We start from the raw sequence: 26318 nt of genomic DNA on the forward strand, positions 1-26318 counted from the left end.
ATTATAACTGCAGAGTTTTGAACCAATTTTCATTATTTGATTTAAATTAGTATTGTGGCTGTATTTATTCTTATCTGACTTGACCTTGGACTGTGAAATGGCTACCTGCGCAGGGTTTATGACTTCACTGAAAATGACAAATACGAGTGTATGCAGAAGGCAAATTCTGACCAAGGGTTTTTATTTCCAAAAAATAAAAACCTAACTGGCCCAAAAAAATTAGAAGCCTTTGTGCAGGTCAGCTGTCCGGTCAGTGAGCCTTCCACTTCACAGTGATCAAGCAAAATAAAATGAGGAAAACAGAAGAACCAAAATAACTGAATGCTAAAGTGATCATACAGCATGAAGATTTGCCAATCCTGTCAGCCCTACATTGCCAGTGTCTGCCTGTCTGGTGAGGATCAGCCTTGCATTCCCCCAGTCCAGCAATACTGTAAAGAGAAATCTCCTCTTACCCATCCTGTCTTGACTCTGGTGGAGGCAAGCAGTGGGATCCAGTTCTTCGCTATAGTCATGGTTGTTGCTAGTAATGCCTTATAGGAGACTTGAGATGGTCTCCAGACCACATGGTAGTTCCCCAGCAACTGCAAAGAAATCACATGGTCTCTGGGTGGTACCAGCATCTCCAGGTATAAGAGATGGTGAGTATGTCCTTAAAGTACTGAGCAGTGACACCCCAGAGAGTTTTTCTGATAAGTTTACAAGTCTGAGAATATATGTTTTTGTCTCCTTTTTTCCTTTAGTGAACATAGGGCACATGCCATTAATCCAGGTGTTGCAGATCTGCAGAGGAATGTGTAGAGACTTGGCATTGGATTAATTGATAAGACAGCCCAAAACTAGAAAATAATAATAACACATGGGATTTTTTCATTAGGAGAAGTGACATCCAACACTGTTTTCCAGAGCTTCTCACACTTCTACTCTAGGACAAGTGGATGCCCTCCTATATGGATGACTGTGCATTTGTAATAAAAAAGGAACAGCCATCCACGCTATCTTTATTTTTTTTCTTGCCACAATAAAAGAGAGTTTGTATTTCAGTGTGTTGCTCATAAACTTCATAGATGTGATGTTTGTTATCAAGAATCATACATTGTGTGAAATCAGTTTTCATCTTATTTTCTTTGACTGGTTTGGATAGATCCACTAATGCCTTTTGCAGATTATGTTGAGCACCTCCATTAACTGTTTTCCTATTTCTGATGGCATTTGCATAAAGATTATAAATACTTTATATCCTACAAATACAGATTAGACAATTAAGGGCCAAAATAGATCCCTCAGGGATACCATTAGTTAAAATACTGTTATTGGGCTGAGGCCTTGGACAAAAAGGATCCAAGGATCAACCAAATCCATAAATAAATAAGAACCTATCCTGTAAATTTTAGCCAATCCATTATTCTTGTATATAGTAAGGTACAAACCCATTTTCATTAATATTTTTGAAATATGTCAATCACTAAAGTAACAAACTGTGAACACTGAACCATAACCACGATATCATGAGCATTATAGCCTAAGACTGATAACTGAGCACCATCATATATTCCCCACTCCATCCCTTTACTTAACTATTTACGAAACAAAAAGAACAAAAAACAAACAACAATGGACTAACACTGTATTCCTGAATAACTCATTGTTTTAAATGTGCTAAATTAGCCCACTACCTAAAGTAACAGCTATCCTTCATTCATAAACTGATCTAATGATATTTTTTTTTTAAATAAAATACAGTATTTAATTTGATTTAAACTGTGTTGAAGGAATATTTAACTGACCTGGCAGTTTTAACTCTGCTCTTTGTTATTTGCTAGTAATTACAGGTGTGGGGGTAGCCACATTCTTTGATTTCCTGTCCTTGCCTATTTAAGTGGTACAGTGTGACATATTTTCTGCTTAAAAACCTCAGCTTTGGCCGGCTAAGAACTTGGTTATATTCAACTGGACATATAAGAGAATTTAAGTACCTTTATCTGCACTTTTTTAAAAAAAAATACAGTATTTAATTTGATTTAAACTGTGTTGAAGGAATATTTAACTGAACTGGCAGTTTTAACTCTGCTCTTTGTTATTTGCTAATAATTACAGGTGTGGGGGTAGCCACATTCTTTGATTTCCTGTCCTTGCCTATTTAAGTGGTACAGTGTGACATATTTTCTGCTTAAAAACCTCAGCTTTGGCCGGCTAAGAACTTGGTTATATTCAACTGGACGTATAAGAGAATTTAAGTACCTTTATCTGCACTTTTTTTTAAAAAATACAGTATTTAATTTGATTTAAACTGTGTTGAAGGAATATTTAACTGAACTGGCAGTTTTAACTCTGCTCTTCAGTTATTCCCACCCACCCTTCCTGTTTTTGTTTTGGTGTTAATCTTAGTGGCCTTGAAACTGCCCGCCCCTCAGCCTGCCTCTGGGCCCATCTCATTTGCTCACTCAACTGAGTGCAGTGAGATCATATTCTGATTTCAGGCACTCCTACTGTGTACAAAGAGAGCATCTGGGAAACAGACAAAAAAAATTAAGCTTATTTCCTGCCTTTCCTGTTAAGTGGTATAAACTATTTGTAGGCTTCTGAGCCCCCAAGCCCTTCTGTGTTTGAGGGAAGCCTTCTAGCTTGTTTTTTTTTCTTATAACTAGCCAGTTTTCTAGTTTCAGCACTCAAATCTGTTTCTTTGATCTCAGCACTTGTTCAGATTTAAAAAAAAAAAAAATTCATCTGCTTTTACTGTACTTGTGTTTCTACCTACTTCATTTTACTTTTGCATCATCCCAAAAATACTCAATTGTATTTATTACTGCTTGGTGCAACTCATTCTAAGCCTTTTGGTTTAAACACTTGGGCTTCGAACCAGTTGTTTTGCACTGAGAGGGTTTGTGGTCTGCACTGTTGTGGCAGAACAGGTAGCTTACATCCTTCGAGGTTGGGAACTGCTGATTGAGGGCTCAGTGTCTGTTATTCTAAAAGTGTATTAATTCTGGTTTAAGCACTTGGACTTTCAGGCCAGTTATTTTACATTAAGAGGGTTCGTGGTCTGCACTCTTGTGGGAGGAGAGGCTGGACTCTGCCCTTCTGAGCTGGGAATTTCTGGTTAAAGGCTTATAGTGCATGCATATCTGAACTGCTTCTTACTGAAGTTGGTGCGCCTTGTTTGCTGTGGCATAGACTGGATTCGGGCCTGCTGGATCTAGCTTTGTTTGTGTAACTTGAGCACTAATCCAGACATTCTCTAAAGTATTCAATTGTATTTATCACTGCTTGGTTGTAACTTGATTACAGTGTAGCTATCATTCTAAGTCTTTTGGATTAAGCACTTGGGCTTCAGACCAGTTGTTTTACATTAGGAAGGTTTGTGGCAAGCACTGTGGTGGCAGGACAGGTAGCTTTCATCCTTCTAAGTTGGGAACTGCTGATTGAGAGCCCAGTGTCCAAGTGTATTAGTTCTGGTTTAAGCACTTGGGCTTCAGGCCAGTTATTTTACATTAAGAAGGTTCATGGTCTGCACTCTTGTGGGAGAAGAGGCTGGACTCTGCCCTTCTGAGCTGGGAATTTCTGGTTAAAGGTTTATAGTGCCTGAATATTTGAACTGTATCTTACTGAAATTGGTACACCTTGTTTGCTGTAGCATAGACTGGATCCAGGCCTGCTGAATCTAGCTTTGTTTATATGCTTGTTGTTTGTTTGCTTGTTATTTCCCTGGAATGCTAATTCCACCTAATACGCGACTTCTCAGCGCTTCTGTGGATCACTACTGATATCTGCATTGCTTACTGTACTTATTTCCTTGTTTCACTTGAAAGAAAGTTACTGTTTGTCGTTTTTGCATTTAGTTACTTGTAACACATTGCACTCAATTTACCTGGCACTTGCTCACTAAAGCAATTATATAAGTCAGCACTAAAAATTAAAAGCACTACACCCTCACTCCCCACTGGCCCTTGTTTTCAATTATTAAGGAATTCCCAATATTATTCTAGCATGTCCAAAGGTCAGTTGTCAATCTCCTCTCCGGTCCAGCTGGTGAATCTGGGAATCTTGAGGCAATGTTATAACTGCCTCATGTACACAGACAACCCTCTCCTCCTCCCACATAACACAAATACTTGCGAGAGATGCAGCTATTTAGCCAAACTGGAGGCTGAGCTCTCTCAACTCAGGACTGGCAAGACCAGACAGGAGGAGAAGGCAAATACACACACCATAAAACCAGCCTCACATAATGCTACCACACCACTGAATCAAACACATAAACACACAAAGACATACTCAGAGGCTCTGAGTAAAAATTTACCTAAACAGCAGAGGCCTCCAAAGCAGACACCCAAAGAACTGCTACCTCAAGACACCCCACAAGCAACACATAAACCACAAAATCAGTGTGCAAAGCAGTCACAGCCCTTAAGGCCAAATACAACACCAAACATACTTGTCATAGGTGACTCCATAGTCAGACACACTGACGTCCCACTCACCAGGCTGAACAAGGAGAGGGTCACAGTAAACAGTCATTGTCCATGCTGGTGTGAACGACCTGAGACGTACCTCCCTGGACTACATGAAAAGAGACATAGAGGAGCTCTCTGATTATGTAGCCCAGGCAGGTATGACCCTGACCCTGAGCAGTATCCTTCCTTCACCAAGAATGATGCCACAATATAGAGACAAGATGATCAGCTTTAACAATTGGCTTAATGTCTGGTGTCATTCAAAGGGGATCCAGTGTCTGTCTGCCTGGGACGACATGCTTGACAAGCCACGCTGCTTCGCAAGGGACGGCTTGCACCTGTCACCCCTGGGATTCCGGATATTGGCTAAGGCTCTTGCCACCCCCATAGTGCCTTTTTAGGCAAGGCTCAAATTCTAAACCTACCACCCTAGAAAACAAAAATGGGAAGAAACTGAGGGTAATGCTGCTCAATGCCAGAAGTCTAAATCTCAAAATGCACGCATTCGAGGCCCTTCTCAGTATGGAGAACATCGATGTCTGTGCTGTAACTGAAACCTGGTTCAAGGCTCCTGAGAGCACCCGGCACTATTAGGTTTTACCTCATATCATGCATTCCGCCCCAAAACCCGGACCACACCACAAAAGGAGGGGGTGTATCCATATTCATAAAGGATACCCACACCTCCAGGTTGGTGGCAACGCACGAAGCTTTGGAAACCATCCAGGTGCAACTAACCATAGGCAAAACTGCTCTACAAATTGTAGCATGCTACAGGCCACCCTCTCAAACTCAGGAACCCCACACAGCCTTCCTGAAGACACTGGAGGGTATAAATGTATCTCCAAACACCATCATATTGGGTGACTTCAACTACCTGAATATAGACTGGGAACATTACTCAAGCCCTAACTTTCTAGCCCAACGGTTCCTGGAGTTCATAAATTCAAATGCCATGGAACAGCTAGTCACTGTTCCCACGAGAGGAGAAAATATACTAGATCTCATTATCACAAACATGGGGACAAAATGCTCCACACCGGAAGTATATCCCTCATTGGTGAGATCTGATCATAAACTAATCTCACTGAAAATCCACATCCCGCCCCCACCCCAAACAAAAAAGACCATAGTGAAGAACTTCTCTAAAGCAAACTTCACACTACTCAAGACTGGTGTGGTATCCTTCAAGGCCCCTGAGCCAGTGGAAACCACAACCCAAGCTGCGGAAGCCCTTACAAATGACTTCCATGAACACCTCCAGGACTGCATGGATCAGGCAATCCCAAATAAAACCAAGACTCTTTCCACAAAGGGCAAACGTCCAGTCTGGTGGACCCTAGCCATTAACAAACTTTACAATAAGAGGAGAAAGCTATTACATGATAGAACAAAATCCATAAAAGGGAAGTCACCCCTAATCATTATTAGTAAAAAAATACGAGCACTCATAAAATCAACTAAGACCAATTTTGAGAGAAAAATTGCCATGGATTCAAAGGACAATCATAAGGCCTTTTTCAGCTACGTTAGGAACCTGGGTGGAAACTCCCAGATATGCTCAGAATTAGTCCAAAATGATACAAAAATCACTGAACCTACAGACATTGCCAACGTACTGGCAGACAGGTTTAGTGCAAACTTCACCCCCCTCTCCCCCCCTAAAGGAGAGATAACTATCCCAGCGGAGTGTAGCCTCCCAGACATCTCAAATGTGCAGGTGAAAGCTGCTCTCTAAAGCTAAAAACACAGCATCAATGGGACCGGATGGTGTCCCCGGCTGTGTGCTACACGAGCTAAATGAGGAATTAAACCCGCACATAAGGCAGCTGTTTAATCTCAGCCTTACCACAGGATACGTGCCCAAGGAGTGGCGTGACGGCAACTGTGGTCCCACTCCACAAAGGCGGTGCCTCTACGGACCCTGGTAATTACCGCCCCATAAGCTTAACAAGTCTAGTCTGCAAAGCTATGGAGAGGATCATAATGGAGCTCATAAACAAAGATATAGGGGACTTGCAGACATTGGACCCGACCCAGTTTGGCTTCGTCAAGGGCAGATCATGCCTTTTGAACTTGGTTGACTTCTTGAAACAGTCACCAAGGCCATTGATGAGGAAAGGCAGTCCATACAGCCTACCTTGACCTTGCAAAGGGCTTCGACACAATACCCCACTTGGGTATTGTAGAAAAACTTACCAGCTTAAATGTAAACCCATATGTCACAAGATGGGTTGCAAACTGGCTTAAGGACAGAACCCACAGGGTTAGAGTTGCTGGCGCTATGTCAGACTCCAAGCCGGTCACAAGTGGTGTCCCACAGGGCTCGGTCCTTGGCCCCCTATTGTTCGGCATCTACTTCTCAGAAGTACAGGCCAACATGGGAGGACTTTGGCTGACAAAGTTTGCAGATGACTGCAAACTGGGCGCCATAGTGGAAAGTGCATCGGACACAGATATCCTCCAGAAGGGACTCACGGAAACAGATAGCTGGTGCCAGAGCCATGGCCTGAAGTTAAATGCCAAAAAATGTATAGTCATACCCTTCGGGAAAAACAAGGTAACCCCAAGCTACCATATAGGTGGCAATCCACTAAGCACAGAAGAGGTTATCAGGGACCTGGGGACCCAGGTTGACCAGTGGCCTTTCTTTGGACACTCACATTGCTAAAGTGGTTAGAAAGACCTTCTACATTGCCCACCTGATCATGAAGGGATTCACATCCAGATCTAGTGAGGTCATTGTTCCCCTGTACTCTTCACTTATCAGACCAATGATCAAGTACAATGCCCCATTCGGGATGTATCTCACCCGACATCTGCAGCAGTTGGAGAGACCCCAAAAGTTCCTCACCAAAAGGATAAAGGGACTCCAAAATCTGTCATATGCTGCCAGATTGAAGAAACTCCAGCTCTATTCAGTCGCATACCATCTGCTCAGAGGTGACATGTGCCTGACATACAAGGCCATGTCCAACCCGGAATTAATGGACATGCTCCACCTCAAAAAATCCAAATCCACCAAAACCACTAGAGCAAGCGACTTAAACCTTAGCACGGATATAAATAGGACGTGCTGGAGGGATAGATTTATCAATCAGAGACTCCCTATGCTGTGGAATAAAATCCCGGTCCATGTGAGGCAGAGCACCTCGCTGGCTCTGTTCAAGAGAAATCTTGACCTGTGGATGGCAGATTGTAGGTTTACCCAGGGAATCATCTCTGTGTCACTGCTGGACAGAGGCACAACAAACTAATGGGTACAGTATTTTTTCATATAAGGGGTGGCGTAGGCCACATAACTTTGGGCTAGGCTTATAAATGCCTTAGGGCAGATAGCCTAGTATAAACCTATGAACCTATGAAGATGTCTGCGGAAAACAATATTTTTGAAATACATGCCATAATTTCCCATGACCTACAGTGTCGTATGCTTTTGTGACAACGCAGTCATTCTGCCTTCTGCTTTATTTTCTGTTTCATTAGTCACTTCCCCAAAAAGTGCTAACCTGTCTCTTAAAATTCTGTCCTTAGTTTAATTGTGAGCATATTTCTGTAAAATGTTCGTCAAGAACCACATTGAGCTTATTTTGAGTTATGTTATAATCCACATTTATTATTGCAATACGTTTCCAATTACATGGCTTTTTTCCTCTCTCCTTGCATATAAATTTATCAAACATCATGTTAGCTTCTCAGTCATACACATCTTCTGAACACAATTCTTGCAAATTTTGCACAAAACTTTTCAACTTTTTTTCATCTAGCCCGATATTAAAAACATAATACGGTAACTACTTATTTATAATTTGTATCTTTCCATTCATTTGTGTAATTTTTTGTTAACATTTAACTCCCCAAATGACCTTCTGATGTCTAGTTTATAGGTAAGTACTAGGCTAGTTGCCCTTCTGGATTATTTTAAGCCTAATCAATTTCCATTAGTGAGAATTAAACCCTGCACCTCTTGTCTGTGAGATAAATAACTCAACCATTATGTCACCCCAACCACTAAACCATATTGATTTCTGAGATATTTTAAAATGTCATATTGTTATTTTCAATTCTCTTTTTTCATTTATTAAACCTTCCATATGATCTTCCACCCTCAGAACTTGTTTGTTTGCTAATGGAGAATCTCATTGCTTTCTTTCTTTCCTTCTTTCAGAGAATTTTTGCATATATTCACTGTCCCATTTTCTTTATTCTCTAAAAAATAATGCTTCCTCTATACTACTAAATTGTCTCATTTGATTTTTTAAAAATTCCATATATTGTGTGCTTGCTGTCCTTTTATTATGTATATGTATTATACTTCTTAAAATCTTCGTATAGTTTGCATTTAAATACCTTCATCCATTCTCCCCATCTACCATAGAAACATTTCATGTTTGTTTGATGCATCTGTTGAATTATATCAAACAGTTCTGAATCATTGCAGTCCAGTCTAAAGTTAAGTACATCTGCAAGTCTATCATTAATGATTTCTATAGGTCTGCAAAGTACTGTAAATACCACCCTGTAACCTAAAAATTCTGTTTTGATTTAATAATACCTTCCAGTTGTAATTATGTGCTGAATAAGCAATAGCAGTCGTAATGTCTCATTTTTATAACAAAAAAAATAAAAAGCTTTAGCCATGGTCTTACCTCACTGTGTAAAAGTTTCTAAAGCAGCTTTTGAAGCAATACCTTTTTGCTGACACTTCATTTAATACCACAGATATGTTCTGTAGTGAAGAAAGGAATGAGTTTGTCCATTAAGCATGGCTTTCACATTTATGTGAAATTAAGGATATGTCAACTCAAGTTGTACCTTTTGTTCCTGAGGGGTCAAAGGATAATAAATTGCATCCGATTTCATATGACTGATACTATCCCATACACCAGTTATTCTTGTATGATCCACCTTTGCTAAAGTGTGATCCTGAATCTTAACATTTCTCTCCCTTTTAATATGTTACAACACTCAGAACATTGTTTAATACCTAAATTGTACAGCATCTGATCACCCCCCACCAATATTCAGAAAATGTCATGCATTGTGCCAAGGTAAAATTGCAGTCCTATAAAAATAGTTTTGTTGCCCTTTAATCAATCTACTATAGTCTTCTATGTTCAATGTCAGTCTATTTGCATTAAGTGTTAAAGGTTTAATGGAACCTATTAGAACTGGGTTATTTTATTACATTCTTTTTTTTTTCATTTTTTTTCTTTACTCTCTCCTCTTTGGAATCCCCAACTTCCATTTCATGTACATTTCATGTACATTTCCTTCTTCAGTTTACACCTCCTGTTGTCATCATCAGTCCCCTTTTCCCCATTTTTTCTACATGGGGTCAGGGTATCGTATTTACTGTCGTCAACTCTCTCAATTCAGTGTCACACTCCTGCCTTCTTAAACACTCATGTCTGACTGTCGCAGATCTTCTTTCACACAATCCATCCACCTCTTTGCTGGATGTCCTTGCTTCCTCTTACCTTCTTCCTGGCTGTCCCAAATCTTCCTCACCAGATTGTCTTCTGCTTTTCTGCACGTGTCCAAATCACCATAATCTGTTCTCTTTTATCTTTTCTGCAATTGGAGCTACTTTGGCTTCTGCACTTATGTCCTCATTTCTTCATCTGTCCCACAGTGTGCATCCTACAACTCTTCTTGGGCACTTCATTTCCATCACCTCTAGCTTCTTCAACTGTTCTGCCTTTACTGACCAGATTTCTGTACCATACAATAGTACTGGTCACACCACTGTCTTGTACACCTTACTTTTCAGCTTCTTTGGTATTTTTCTGTCATAGACTATACTTGATGCTCTATGCCATTTGGCTGCACCCCATCTGATTTTAGCTTTGACCTCTTCATTCAGACTCCCCTTCTCCTTAACCACCCCTCCCAGATACTTGAATCTGTTTACCTGTTCCAATGTCTTCTCTCCTATCTCCTTCTCAGCTTTTTCTGATTTCCCCAATTTGCTGCCATTACCACCATCTTATCTGTGCTTACTTTCATCCCATGTGCCTTGAGTTTTGCATTCCATACTCTTACACTTTGCTGAAGTTCTTTCTCAGAGTCTGGCTGTAATGCCACATCGTCTGCATACATCAACTTTGTTGATCTGTCCCCTCTGACCTGTGTGCTAATGTAGTCCATCACCAGTATGAACAGCAGTGGACTCAGAGCTGTACCCTAGTGTATCCCTACTCCCATTGGGAACCCCTCTGTGAGGCCAAACACTGTTCATACTTGAGTCATTGGGTCCTTGTACATAGCCTGCACTAATTCTACCAATGTTTCTAGGACTTCAAACCACCACAGTACTGCCCAGATTAGCTTTCTTGGGACCTTGACATATGCTTTCTCCAAGTCTAGGAATGCCCAGTTGGACTCTCTCCTCATCTCTACCTTTTTCTCAAGTATCTGTCTCACTGCAAACATTGCTTCAAGCAGTGTGGAGGGAAAGGCATATTCCAGATGACTGGAGAATAAGCATGCTTGTGTCAGTGTACAAGAACAAAGGGGGCATCCACAACTGTGGGCAGTACAGAAGCATCAAACTCCTATCACATTGCATGAAAGTTCTGGAGAGGGTGACTGATAAATGGATACGCAGAGTAATAAGAACATAAGATAGGAGATGAGCAGTTCGGATTCAGATCAGGATGTAGTACAATTTTTATTAGTGCTGTTGCTGTTCTTACTTCTTCTAGGGTGGGCTCATCATAGGGTGTTTCTAGGGCAGTACAACTTCTGTGGGGTTTTCTTCATTCAGAAGCTGCTAGAAATATGCCAGGCTTCAGAAGACAGTGAGAGATATCATCAGAATTAATGACAGACTCATGGCAGTCAGACTCCAGTGTAATGATAGGGTAGTATTCATAATCTCAGCCTATGCCTCACAGCAGGGTTGTGATGGTGAGGAAAAGAGTATATTCAGACAGTAGTTGCAGGACCTATTAGATAAAGCAGGAAAACATGAATTGGTGTTAATAAAGGGTGACTTAAATGCACATATCGGGACAGACACACCAGGATATAAGGACTGCCTTGGTCCACATGGGTGGGCAACAGGAATAAAGAAGGAGAAGCCATTCTAGACTTCTGTCTGACAAATGGCTTAATAGTAGCCATCACATGGTTCAGAAAGAGAGACAGTCACAAGGTCACATACAAGAGTATCCAACATGCAACTCAGGTAGACTTCTCCTAGTAAGGAAAAGGCACTGGGGTAGAATCCATGATTGCAAAGTCATCCCCAGTGAAACAGTCAGCCCACAGCATAAACCACTAGTTGCCACAATCAGCTGCAAGCAGTGGTCAGAGAAAGCTCTAAGGTCAACAGAGACCAGGCTGAAGACCTGGAAGTTGACTGGAGAGAAAGTACAACAGTTCAAGGAATTACTCAGGGCTCTAGCACCCAAAGAAGAGGAGGAAATAGGTGGAGTTCAACAAAAATGGCAGAGCATAAGAACAGCATGTGTTAAGACTACAGAAAATATATGTGGCCGAGCCAGGTATGGAAATAAGGTACAAAAGGAAAGTGGTGGAATACAGAAGTCCAGGAAGTCATCAAAAGAAAGGAGGAGTGCAGGAAGAAGTGGGAGATAGAAAAGACTGACCAAGCTTGGAAGGACTACTGATTGGCTAACAAAGAAGCTAAGAAAGAAATTGCAATAGCAAAGAATAGGGCATCAGAGGCACTCTAACATCTTCTGGAAAGTGACTCAGGAAGTGGCACAAAGAAACTATATCAGGTTGCAACGCAAAGACAGAAAGATAAAGAAGATAGTCAGACACCCTTCGTAAGAGATGCCAGGAACAACCTGCTTACCAGTCCACAGGACATCAAAGGCAGATGGAAGGAGTATTTACAGCAGCTTCTGAATGAAGAAAACCCCACAGATGTTTTACACCTTTTGTATCAAACTGTAACTACTGGTACTATCTATGTCATTTCTATCATGTTTATCTTTTTTAGCTACAGATTTAGGAGCTAAGAATTATGCCTCTTCAGTTTGACAACAAGATGATTTCTCACTCATTTGTTAGATTACTAATATCAAGTATCTCAGTTTAAACATTCATAATATTCATAGGACAATGAGGCCAAAGTGTCTACTTTGGCTGCACCTATTGCAAACAAGATTGGGACAATAAATAGCCAACTGACCCTCCTTCCCCAAAAATAGCATGCTTTTTATTGATCATAATAATATACTCTGCTATAATGTTGTCTTGCTTACATAACATAACATCTGATATATGTACTGAAGATTTATAAATCCATGAAGCATTCCTGCTTTCCTAACCACATTCCAAATGTATCAAACATATTTTACTTCAGATCAGTTACTGAATCACAATTATGTAATGATATGGTTTTGGTAATCTTTGGCTATTGTGTACTCATTTCTAAATCCTAGAAGCATTTTTTTTTATTCTTGAAACAGTTTAGTTTATAATTACAAAGTTATTCTACTGTTTGCTGTCTTTAAACTTGAACACTTCTAAAAATGTACTGGCAATGTTTTAAATGAAATGTTAATAGTGCTCACCCAAAGTGCATTAAAGATCTGATGTACGTTACAGATACATTAGCAACCTTTAACATCTTCTCCTAAATAAAGCATACTACTGGCAGGTGACCTTCATTGACAAGACACAACTTTATAAAATTTGCTCTCCTGAACCTATGGCCATTTCTACATATAAACACCAAAACTCTCTTGTTTGCAGCTTTCAGGACTAAACTGCACTATCTCTGAATAATCCATTGTGCTGGAGTGTTCCTCTTCCTCATGCTTCTGATATGTAATCTCTAGCCCAGGAAGTAGAACCTCTACAGTTTCATTACTTTTATCATATTCCTTAACTGTAGACATCTATGTTATGATCGTTTCCCTGACAGCACCCCAAGTAGCTTTTGACTGTGTGAAAAGCACAGAACTGTGTTTTAACTTTAATATTTTTTCATTTGTTACTCCATCAACATCCAAAGTGCTAATTGCAGTTCCAGTAGCATTACTTCCATTTTCTTCCACATTAGCATTAGTGATAGCAACACTATCTGGAGTCATCAACCCTTCTCCTACTTACTGTTCCAAATCAAACTATCCCCTGCTCTTTATGGTACAGAAACAGAGTTTGGGGTGTTAATTAAAATTCTGTTCTCACATTGCATCTGATAATCACTTTCATTTTTTACAATACTAAATGGGATTTTTTTTTTTTTTACAAAAAACAAGCTGAGAGGACTAAATACATAAACTGAAAACATGTAACTGTGATACATAAATTGAAGAGTACATTAGAAAATAGTAGAGGAATTCCCCCAGTGTCCTGGCCAAATATTCACTGTTTGTAATAGCTACTGTCTCAGATCTCCCATGAAACATGATAACAAAATTAAATACATAAATGCAGCTGTAGCTGGCATAGACTTCTGCATTCCTCTTTGGCTGGCCTGAGAGAGATTTCAGTTGAATTCTCCACAGCTGTGCTTTAGCTACTCATTTTTTTCCCATTTCCCATGGATAGCTGATGGTGTGGAGTTCTTTCCTGTGGATAGCTGAAGGTATGGAGTGGGGGTTGTTTTTGCATGAATGAGGAGAGAAGTAGGTTAATCCACTTTATCACATTTAGACCTGAATTCTGGTTTCATTTCAGAAATGTGGATGAAGATCTATGGTTTCTTCAGAGAACATCATTTTAGTTACAATAGCCTGTAAGAGTTTTTTGTCAAATTTATTATTGTAAATATTATTAAAATTATTTTCACATTATAACAAAAACAAAAAAAAAAGAGATTTACTTCAAAATGTTATGATCCTGTTCTAAATTAGACATCATATTTTAATGTAATTACTGTAGTTGATGGCCTAGAGCAAATTTGTTCTGGGAGTGCCACTGCATTGTTTTACTTTTGTTGGCATTTTAGTGATGGAAAAAAGAAGTTATGTACTTACCATAACGTTCCATGTTTGTAGTCCATCTCGCCTATCTTCTTGCTGGATGGGATGGTTTTGGAGCCGATATTTGGCTCCGACTCGGCCTGTACTAAAGCTCGAGAGCTTTTTACTGGCTCAAGGCTAGCCCCTATTCCATGGCGCCTCACGGCAATTCCCCGGATCTAGTTTGTAAGAAAGTAATAAATACCTATCAGGTAATAATAATAAGAAAGAAGTTGTAAAATACAGGAAGGAATTAGAAACATAATCCATTCCAGGTGGACAATAAAGAGCAAAGTCAGGCAGCCCCCAAAAAAGGTCCACTAGATCCCCCAGAAACAGGAAGGGTTTGGAGGGAGGGACGCAAGAATATAGGCGAGATGGACTATAAACATGGAAAGTTATGGTAAGTACATAACTTCTTTATGTTATGTAGTCCTATCTCACAGTAATTCCTGCTGAATGGGACAGCGTCCCTAGCACCTTTATCCCGGGTGGCTCAAGCAAAGAGACTCTTCAGCACAGTGGACCCAAAGGATGACTTGTCCCGGGAGGCCAAATCCAATTTGTAATGAGTGACAAACATATGTGGTCTTGCCCAAGTAGCTGCTGCACAAATAGTATCAATTGGGAGCCTAGCTCTAAATGCGCATGAAGTAGCTACAGCCCTAGTAGAGTGACCTTTAGCTTTTAACAGTAATTGTCTACCAACTTGTTGATAAGCAAAGGATATGCAATCCGAAAGCCATTTTGAAAGAGTAATTTTTGAAACATGTAAGCCTTTTCTTTTGTCAGAAAAGGGAACAAAAAGTTGATCAGATTTCCTGAATTCTTTGGTTCTGTGTATATAGAATCTGAGTATCCTGTGGACATCTAGCTAGTGAAGTCTATACTCTGATTTATTAGAGTGGTTTGGAAAAAAACACAGGTAGCTCAGTGGTAGTATTCAGATTGTGTTCTGAGCATACCTCAGGGAGAAAGGAAGGGTTTGTCCTAAGAGAGAGACTATCCTTGTGAAAGATAATGTAAGGAGATCGAATAGTTAGGGCTTGAAGTTCCGAGACTCTCCTAGTCGATGTTATAGCTACCAAGAACAGGGTTTTCCATGATAACAATTTTAAGTCTGATGAAGAGGATGGTTCAAAGGGTGCAAACATCAAAGATGAGAGGACTAAATTTAAGTCCCAGGGTTCTAAAGGTTGTTTTATTGGGGGGCTAAGAAGACAAACTCCTTTTAAGAAGGTTTTACAGAAGGAGTGTTGCATTATTGGATTTCCCATGAAACCAAAATGGAGATTGGAAATGGCAGCTAATTGAACTCTTAACTGTAGCGGCTGCTGCTCCTTCCTAAAAAATTGTTGTTAGGAAGGATAAAATGGATTCGAAAGGAGCTATATATGGATCTATGCCCCTGTTTGTAGCCCAAAGGGAAAACCTTTTCCATTTGCTAGAATATAGTTTCTGAGTGGAAGGTTTATGGGATGAAATTAGGATGTGTTTGACTGTTGGAGATAAGGGAATGCACCTGGCTATATGTGGAATTGGAGCAGCCATCCTGTCAATTTGAGGGTGTGGATGGAGGGGTGGAACTGTCCCGATTGATGAATCAGGAGATCTGGAGATGGGTCCAGAATCCATGTTTCCTCCAAAAGGTAGGGCCACAGGAAAGGAAACCAAACTTGTTGAGGCCAGTAAGGAGCAATGAGGATCAAGGAACTCCTCAACTGTCTTGCTTTCTGTATTACTTTGGGTATGAATGGAAAGGGAGGAAAGGCATAGAGAAGTCCTGGGGGCCAATCGTGAACTAGAGCATCCCTGGGTGACATCCCCAGATGGGGAATGAGGGCAAAGTAGCTGCTGCATTTAGTGTTCAGTTGAGTGGCAAATAGATTGCAGCAAGGCTGGCCTCATTTGTGAAAGATCTCTTTGGCAACCATTGGATTCAGGGACCATTCGTGAGGCATCAGAATTGCTCAGCTGAGTTTGTCCGCTATTATGCTGGATTTCCCCAGGATATGCGTTGCTATCAGGAAGCGTTGAGTATCCATCGCCCATTTCCAAACTCTTAAGGCCTCTCTGCAAAGCAGGTAAGAATTGGTTCCCCCTTGTTTGTTTATGTACCACACAACAGACATGTTGTCTGACTGAATCGTAATCGTTCTAGTGGGAAGGGAGCTGTGAAGTGCTTGCAAAGCATATAGCACCACTCTCATCTCCAGAACATTGATGTGTAAGTGGTTCTCATTGTTTTGCCAAGTACCTTAGACTGTCTTTCCCAGATAATGCCCCCCCATCCGATCTGGGAAGCGTCCGTGGTCAAAACTGCTTTCTCTTGGGGAGGAACAAGTGGACGACCTATGACAAGTTGTTTCGTGTGTAACCACCATGTCAGATCCCTTTTGCATGCATTTGTTATTAATATCTGGTGAGATAATGGAAGGTCTTGTATCGAACATTGTGCAAACAGCATCCATTAGAGAATCCTCATATGTAGATGAGCAAGAGGAACTAATAAGATGGCGGAAGCCATAGTCCCTAGGACTTGAAGTACTACTCTGGCCTAGACAATTTGTTTGTTTAATAAGGATCTGATCTGACTGCGTAGAGATTCCATTCTTTCCTGTGTTAGCTTTACTGAGATATGGTGGTTGTGTCTATTTCTAGCCTAGATATACAATGTGCTGCAAGGGAGATAAGACTGACTTTTGCAAGTTGACAGTGATGCCTAGGCTGGTGCACAAGGATAGAGTCTCTTCCCTGGTTCTTATGAGTTGATGCTTGGTGGTAGCGGTGAGGAGCCAGTCGTCTAGGTACGGAAACACCTGGAATCCTTGACTTCTCAGGTGAGCCGTTACTACTTCCATGCATTTGTTAAACATTTGGGGGCTGTAGTGAGGCCAAAGGGCAGTGTTCTGAACTGAAAATGGCTGGCTCCCAGCCGGAAGCGTAAGTGTCTCCTGGAGCGCCTGTCCAGTTTGATGTGGTAGTACGCATCCTGAAGATCGATTGAGCACATCCAGTTGTCTTTCCCGATAAAGGGAAATATCGACTGCAGAGTGACCATTTGGAACTTTGATTTTCTTACATGCTTGTTGAGCCTACTGAGCTCCAGAATTGATCTCCAGCCCCCTGTCTTTTTCAGAACTAAAAAGAATCGAGAGTAAGTTCCGGATCATACTTACTCTGCAAGAACTTCTTGGATGACTCTTTTTTGTAGCAACGAGATGACCTCTAATGTTGCATGGTCTAATTGGATGGGTGGTACGTCTGGAAGAGGCCGGTTTGTTGGGGGTTCGGAAATAAAAGGAATCAGGTAACCTCTAGATATTACTGTGTGTACCCAATGATCTTGAGTGATAGTTAGCCAGGCGCTTGGGTACAGCAATATATGACCCCCGACTGCCACCAGAGACGGAGGATCGGGCAACCCCTCAGGGTTGATGGAAGGAATGATCAGAAAAAGCTTCTCTGTCTCCCTGATGTTGCGGACCTCCTCTGCCGCGAGGGCGGCATCTTCCATTATATCCTCCCCCTCTGCCTCTGGGGGAGGGTTGATCTTGTGCCTGAGGAAAACCTTTTTGGGATTTGCGGAACCACATTTTCCCTCCTGTATTAACCTTGGGATAGGGTCTGGACGGGAGAGAGAAACGGACTCCAATGGCAGATAAGGTTTTTCCTTCCTGCTCGCACCTAGTCAAAGTCTCTTTCACTTGGGGTCCAAAAACAGATGAACCATCAAAGGGAACATTAGTGAAGGAAGACTTGAAGGATTCCACAAAATTACAAAGCCGCATTCACAAATGTCTCCTGAGGGCTATTCCTGCTGCGGCTGCCCTGCTCGCTGCATCTGCCACATATGAGATCAGCCTCGTGGAGGAGTTAGCTATGGAAGTAAGGGAGGAGAGCTGCGAGGAAACCTTGTCCATGGAACCTGGAGCTACTGAACCCTGGAGGGTATCTCCTAACTCTTTCAGGAGATCTCTCTGCAAATGAGTGAAATGAGTCAGGTAATTCTGCAATCTTAGTGTAAATGCCGCTGAAGAAAAAGTACACTTCCCATACCTATCTGTCTTCCTGGACTCCTTGTTAGGAGGATGGATATTAGAAGACATCTCAGATAATTCCTTCTTGATGGCTGCTGCTACCACCACAGCATCAACTGGAACTCCCTTGCTAAGGAAAGACTTGTCCTCAGGTGCTGTCATAAATTTGTTTGGCCTCTTCAGGACGGCTTCCACTGAATCTGGAGAGGTCCATGCTTTCCGCGAAATGACCCCCAAAAGTTGGTCATAATGTGGTGTCACCCAAGAGGTGGAAGGTCGGGAGCCAAAGGCCTCAAGATACACTGGTTCATCCTCAGTAGGGTTAGAGGTCTTCCAATCACCCCTCTGTCTAAGGATTTCTAGGATGTCAGAGAGGAGACATCCTCAGAGGGAGATCTAGGGGACTCTTCTGATTCCTCTAAATCAGTGTCTGATGTGACAGACTCAGGGGAGTCAACATGTTTCCTCTTACATAACCTCTTCCGAGGGAGCTCTCCAATGGGATAATCTGGGGAGGTCTCAGAAGAGGGGACGCCTCCACTGGGGGCTACTTGGGCCTCTGGTTCCCTATGCTGTGGGGGTAGTAGGGGAGAAGAGGTTGCTGCCTGCTGCTGGTGGGACACAGGTTCCAAAGGAATGGCTTTGGTAGAGGATAAAGGCTTCTCTGTAGCTTCGAAAGCCTTTCCCCCCGCTCTGAAGAAGACCTCTGCTCCGAGGGGGCAGATGGTCAACTTCTAGCAAGAGGGAACAGCTCTGAAGCAGAAGTGGGAGCCAAGCTGAGTCGAGCCGAAGCTCCGAGAGGGAAGGTCAGTTCCAAAGAGAACCCAGGGATACTGTCCCCCTCGGAGTCGACACGAGAGTATTGGCTCCCAGAACCCTTGGCTCCAGACTGAGTCATCGAGGATAGAGTAATTGGCTCTAAGGAAACAGGCTGAAGCCCCGGAGCTGAAAGGTTGAAGACAGAGGAACCTGACGTAATAGGTTCCAAGAGCGAAGCAGTCTGAGGAGGAACAGTGATTGGTATGGGGGACGGCTCTGAGACCTTAGGGTCTGGAGAGGTCAATTTTTCTAGCCAGAGCTGGATCCGAAAGCAACCTCTTCACCACCCTCTCAATGTCCTCATCTGATATGGTCCTGGAGGATCTGGTGGAGACTGAAGGAGACCTCCTTCTCTCCAAAATAGGAGATCTCAAAATAGGAGATACAGTCTCGATGCAGGCAAAATCTTCGGCACCGAAGACTGTCTCAGAACCGATGGAATAGACTGCACCGAAGATGAAGCAGAGTCAGAACCGGAACTCCTTGGTTCTGACGCTTTAGACTTTTTGTTCGGCTCTGAAGTCGGGGCAGATGATTTTCTCTTTGAAGATTTTGGAGCTGCCTGACCAAGTCTCAGCTGTTTCTGGAAGGAACTGGTCATGAGACCCCTGTCAATAAGCTTTCTCTTCCTTTAATTTAACACTCTTGTACTAAAAGCATGACAGAAGGTGCAAGGTTCCTGTAAATGAGCTTCGCCCAGACAATATACGCAAGTGATGTGGCTGTCTGAGACATTTTCTGTGCACACCTGTCACATTTTTTGAAGCCCAAAGGGTGATGATCCTTATCTTTATCTTTAGACATAGTTAAAGACTAAAAAATAAAAGGAAGAAGAATAACAGTCACACACACACACAGGGAGGAAAGGCCCTCTGACTTAAACAGGCACTACGGCCCTCTAATTTAAACAGGCCGTACAGTCCTAAGGGGGAATAGGGGTTGAAAACTTTCAAAATACAGAAGAAACTGTTAGGAATTAAACCCACAGTTAGGACAGCTGTTTAATCTTAGCCTCACCTCAGGATACGTACCCAAGGAGTGGCGCACGGCGACTGTGGTCCCACTTCATAAGGGTGGTGCCTCCACAGACCCTGGAAATTACCGCCCCATTAGCTTGACAAGCCTTATCTGCAAAGCCATGGAGAGGATCATAATGGAACTCATAAATAAAGACATAGGGAACTTGCAGACTTTGGATCCAACCCAGTTTGGCTTTGTCAAAGGCAGATCCTGCCTCTTAAACTTGGTTGACTTTTTCGAGACAGTCACCAAGGCCATTGATGAGGGAAAGGCAGTCCATACAGCCTACCTCGACCTGGCAAAGGCCTTCGACACAATACCCCACTCAGGTATCATCGAAAAACTCATCAGCTTGAATGTAAACCCATACATCACAAGACGGGTTGCAAACTGGCTAGCGACAGAACCCACAGGGTCAGAGTTGCTGGAGCCATGTCAGACTCAAAGCCTGTCACAAGTGGTGTCCCACAGGGCTCAGTCCTGGGTCCACTCTTGTTCGGCATCTACTTTTCTGAAGTACAAGCAAACACAGGAGGGTTATGGCTGACAAAGTTTGCAGATGACTGCAAACTGGGCCATAGTCGAAAACACATCTGACACAGATATCCTCCAGAAGGGCCTCACAGAAACGGATAACTGGTGCCAGAGCCAAGGGCTGGAGGTAAAAGCCAAAAATGCATAGTCATACCCTTCGGGAAAAACAAGGTTACCCCTAGCTACCATATAGATGGCAATCCACTGAGCACAGAAAAAGTCATCAGGGATCTGGGGACCCAAGTTGACAGTAGCCTTCGTTTGACACTCATGTTGCTAAAGTAGTTAGGAAAACCTTCTATATCGCCCACCTGATCATGAAGGGATTCACATCTAGATCAAGGGAGGTCATCGTCCCCTGTACTCATCACTCATTAGACCTATGATTGAGTACAATGCCCTGTTCGGAATGTATCTGACCAGACACCTGATGCAGCTTGAAAGGCCCCAAAAGTTCCTCACCAAAAGGATAAAGGGTCTCAAAAATATGTCTTATGCTGCCCGACTGAAAGAACTCCAGCTCTATTCAGTCTCATACCGCTTGCTCAGAGGTGACCTGTGCCTGACATATAAGGCCATGTCAAACCCAGATTTGATGAATATGCTTCACCTCAAAAATCTAGATCCCTCAGAACCACAAGGGCGGAGACTTAAACCTTGACACGGTTATAAATAGAATGTGCTGGAGGGACAGATTCATCACCCAGAGACTCCCTATGCTGTGGAACAAAATCCCGGTACATGTGAGGCAGAGCACCTCGCTGGCCTTGTTCAAGAGGAATCTTGACCAATGGATGGGAGATCGCAGATATACCCCAGGGATTACTTCAGTGTCACTGCTTGACAGAGGCACAGAAAAATGATAGGCATAGTTTTTATTCAAACTAAAGGGGTGGCGAAAGCCACATAACTATGGGCTAGGCTTATAAATGCCCTTGGGCAGATAGCCTAGTATGAACCTATGAACCTATAATATATATACATGGTAGAAAACGACTAAATAAGTAAAAAATCATTCTACTTAGCCAACGTGCCAGTAAGACAACATCGTAGCTTTTGTGGCAAACGAGATCTGGGAATTGCCTTGAGGCACCATGGGATAGAGGATAGCCTCGAACCAGTAAAAAGCTCTCGAGCTTTAGTATAGGCCAAGTCGGAGCCGAATATCGGCTCCGAACCCATCCTATCCAGCAAGAATTACGGTAAGATAGGACTACATAACATCTTACATTATTTATTTAGTTAGTTATTTTTGCCTTCCAGTTTTTATTAACTTGAATTTGTTCTCACATTTTCAGTCATTGCTGGTATGAGTTTATTACAGTCTACCTTTGCTGATGCTGAAAACTAGTAGAATGTGGGTTTGCTTCAAAATGGATGCTGAAAACTAGTAGAATGTGGGTTTGCCTCAAAATGGAGTGGCATGTCTGCTTTGTGATTTGAAGTATTGTAGCAAATCATTACATCGGTTGAATCAGTCTTGTACTGTAGCACCTGGAGTGTCACTTTCCTTTTTGTGATGAACAGTAGGACTTAAACCACCAAATCAACAGCATAGAGAAACAAATTCTAAGCCTAGAAGCCCCCCAACCTTGTTTCCAAAGCAGATGAATGAGAAAAGGAGGGGGAAGTGGAGGAGCATGTATCAATGTATTGGCAGCCATGTTTTCCTGTAAAAGGTAGTGTGTGTAGAAATTTTCTTGAGACTTTATTCTTCTTCAAAAGGGCCTTTACATGAGATGCAACTTAAGATGAATAAGACGGCTCTAAGGCAGTATATGGACATTTTATTCAACAGGTAAGATTGATGCCATGAAGACCATTCATAATGAGTAACTGTTACAATCATAGTATAGAAGTGGTATCCAGACAGTAATATGATGACTGAGTGTTCAAAAAGTTGCAGTTTGTTTTAATGGGGCCACTGAAGTTGGATTTGCCCCTCCTCTGAGGTGCACTGATTTCAGAGTTGATTATATTAAGTTTGGGGATGCAGGGAGTGAGGTCCTCTGCAAGAATCTTTACAGTATTGTTTTATCTGTCAATAATATACATGTATGTAGCTTACATATTTTAACTATCAAAATTCTCTATTGCTATTTTTATTGCATTGTATATCTTTGGAGCTTTTCTCCCCAGGCCTCCGCTGAAAAAGGACAATAGCTCAGCCGGACACTCTCGGTCAACAAATGTAAAATAAAATAAAGAGACTATGGGGTGCTTTCCCCTACAAAAAAATGTTAGTACATGATATGGTACCCAGAAATGAAGTGGTGTGGCCCTCAGTAGGGGTAGTAACAGGAAAGAGTCAGTTGTTTAGCTGTGATTGACAGCTAATTCAAATGGCAAAGAACCAATGAGATTGGATGGTCCAAGTTGTCCTTATCTGCCATCATAGCTTGTTTAGTATGTATGAATAAAAAACAGCCACTGCACTTGAGCACACCTCTGCACAATTACAGGACCAATAGGCTTTCATTGGTATCTTTGTATATTTATAACACATGGAACAGCCTACCAGAGGAGAAAGGGTGAATGTGAAGTTTCTACAGTTTTCCAAACTAGGACTTCATAAATGTACCCATGACAAAAATATGTGGTGCTGCATAAAGAAGGTGAGGTAAGTACTTTAATAGATCACCATGTTTAAGTATCATTGTATGGAAACTTTGAGGTGGATAAAGGAGAATATGTTTTAATTCACATACTCATTTTAATGCTACAGTCTCCAGAAAAGTAATTCTTGACATATTTGATGTTCTTCGTGTTTCACTGTTGCAGTCCTAACTGTAGGGTGTTCCTGCCGGCAGGCAGCCCGAGGTCGGCCAGAATTCCAAAGTCTGGGTCCGGCGTCGGCTGTACCAGCAAGTACCCTGACGTCAGAACGCAGAGGTACAAAGCTGACAGCCGACGCCCTAGGAACACCCTACAGTTAGGACTGCAACAGTGAAGACACTCGAACATCTACATTTATGGTAAGTGTACACAACTGTACTTTCTGTGCACTCAAGAAAGCATTCATAATATTGTTTTTGCAGAGAAAAAGGCAATAAAAAGGTAATAAGATATAGCTCCTAACTGCTTTTTTTTTTTTTTTTTTTTTACAGCAATGCATTGACTGGAACAGAGATTTGCTCAAACAAGAGCTTGGACTCAGTGAAGATGACATCATTGATATTCCAGTAATCTTTAAACTAGAATGCAAGAAAGCACCATACCAAGCAGCTGCTTACTTCCCTGATATGGTAAGGAAACACTCAATTGCTAACTTTTAAACAGATATAAATAGTGATTCCTAGAATATACTGAAAAATAGCTGCACATCACACTTGATACTTGCAGTCTGTTACTGAACATTTCAAATTATAATCTGAAACACAGGGTCCAGTTTGGAATGTTCTAGTTTGTACTTCATCTCACAGTCCTGTTTCTGCAGTAGTGTCTTCCAGAGCAACCTGTCAGCCCTTTGCCCAGACATATCTGAATCTACTGCTGCTACTACTTTTTAAGGACCAATATGACAACTGGTAAACTGCTCGATTACTCCATTATCCCTTCTGTTGTTGATGTTCTTCATGTTTCACTGTTGCAGTCATAGGGTACTCCTGCCGGCAGGCAGCCCGAGGTCGGCCAGAATATCAAAGTCTGGGTCCGGCGTCGGCTGTATCAGCTAGTACCCTGACGTCAGAACGCATGGGTATAAAGCTGACAGCCGACGCCATCTTCTCCAGTCTTTCTTGCCGTGCGGTGCAAAGCAGTTCGCTAGTTGTTGGTTGGCGTTTTCAAGAAAACGTGGTGCATTTGTCGTCGGTCCAAAGTTTTCTACTTCTCTTCTCAAAGCTAAGTACCTCGTTGGGGAAACTTTTTTCTTGCTCCTCCGATGTCAGAAAAAGTTAATAATTGTGTATCGTGTGGAAAACAAATACCTCATAAAGATTTCCACTCCTACTGTCTACCTTGCTTAGGCCCTGACAACGTCGTTTCTTGCTGTCGGTTCTGTGCCAGGTTTAATTCTCGCACTATCAAGCGTAGGTACGATTGGGCCTTGAATTACTTCGGTAGACGATTTAATTATAGGATGTCGTCGGATGCTTTACCAACTACCGGAATACAGAAGAAACGCAAAGACAAGGACAGGCCTCCGAGGTCCAAACAGGATACTTTGCAGCCGGAGCCAGCTTCGGGTTCGGCGGTTGTCAGTGAGGCACTTTTGCAGCCCCTGTCGTCTGCCACTTCAGAACCGATGGCCGACACGGACTCCCATGGGGAGCCATCTAGGCCTAGTAATTTGTCTGCTGCAGGACCTTCGGACGTCGCTCCTTCAGATGGGTCCGGAACCACTGTGCAGGTACCGGCTTCTGAGGGGGTCTTCAGGCCTTCACATATTACTATTTCCACAAAGACAAAGGCTAAGTCAAAGACTCCTGTAAAACCCAGACTTTCTGCTCAAGCTCGTTCGGATTCAGCTCCTAAGACTCAGAAGCAATTACTACGGATGGCTGAGGATTTATTAACTATGATTAGGGGCTCTCACCCTCCTCCTGAGAAAAGGCCTAGACAGGATATCCCTTATGATTCCTCTGATCAGGCTTCTGTATCTTCAGTTTCTTCCTCTGATCAGGATTACTCTTTTCCTCCTTATGAGGATTCGGATGCAGAGGATTCTGTTCCCTCTGCCTCTCCCCCTGAAGATTTCTGTTTTGGGGAAACCTTGCATGAGATGAGGGAGCATTTTCATTGGGAAGGTCAGGATTATTCTGCTTCCAAAAAGAGACTTAGGGAATTTCTTCTTCTCCCTCAACACAGGCCTTTAGCTATTCCTCCTGTACTTGACATTGTGGATGATGCCTTCTCTGAAGCTAACTTGAATCCTGATTCCATGCCACCTGCTCCTTCTAAGCCTGATAGATTTTACAGGGTCCCTGATTCCCATCAATTCTTATTTAAGAATCCTTCTGCTGATCCTGAAACTATTTTGCAGGGTTCCAAGGCTCCTAAGGCCGCCTCCTCTAAGAATCCTATCCCCCCTGAAAAGGATTCTCGTGCCTTGGACAGGTGGGGCAAAAAGGTTTATACTTCAGCTACCCTTTCTATTAGAGCTTTAAATTGCCAGTTTCACATGTTTAAGTATCAACAGTTTCTTTTATCTGTTTTAAAACAAAGGCTTTCTACCTTTCCTGCATGTGCTGAGGACAAGGAATTACAGGATGTGTTGCATGCAACTGAACAAGTTAGCAAACATAGTTTACATTGTGGTTTTGATGCCTTAGAGGCTTCCTGCAGGGCTGCTGCCTCTGGTACTGTTATCAGGAGACATGCTTGGCTTCGTGAGCAGAATTTACCTGAACAAGTTAAGGCTAAATTGCTAGATGCCCCTGTTCAGCATGATGTCTTATTTGGATCTAAGGCTGAGGAGGTTATTAAAAAGATGGAAGAAAAAGCCAAGTCTATGCAGACTGTAAAAGATTTTTTGCAAGTACAGCCTCCTAGATTTTCTAGAAATT

The 26318-nt window shown here is 42.2% G+C and overlaps 1 protein-coding gene across 1 annotated transcript in view; it reads left to right on the forward strand.

Moving 5' to 3' along the window:
* Window positions 1-26318, forward strand: part of PADI2 (peptidyl arginine deiminase 2) — a 1404027-nt gene that overhangs the window by 1357295 nt on the left and 20414 nt on the right. The window contains exon 15 of the mRNA XM_044061822.1: window positions 23922-24059. Coding sequence (XP_043917757.1) covers window positions 23922-24059 — 138 coding nt within the window. The remainder of the gene's footprint in view (window positions 1-23921; window positions 24060-26318) is intronic.

This window comes from Protopterus annectens, chromosome 2.part0, assembly GCF_019279795.1.
Source record: "Protopterus annectens isolate FY-2018-M chromosome 2.part0, PAN1.0, whole genome shotgun sequence".
Lineage (NCBI taxonomy): Eukaryota > Metazoa > Chordata > Ceratodontiformes > Protopteridae > Protopterus > Protopterus annectens.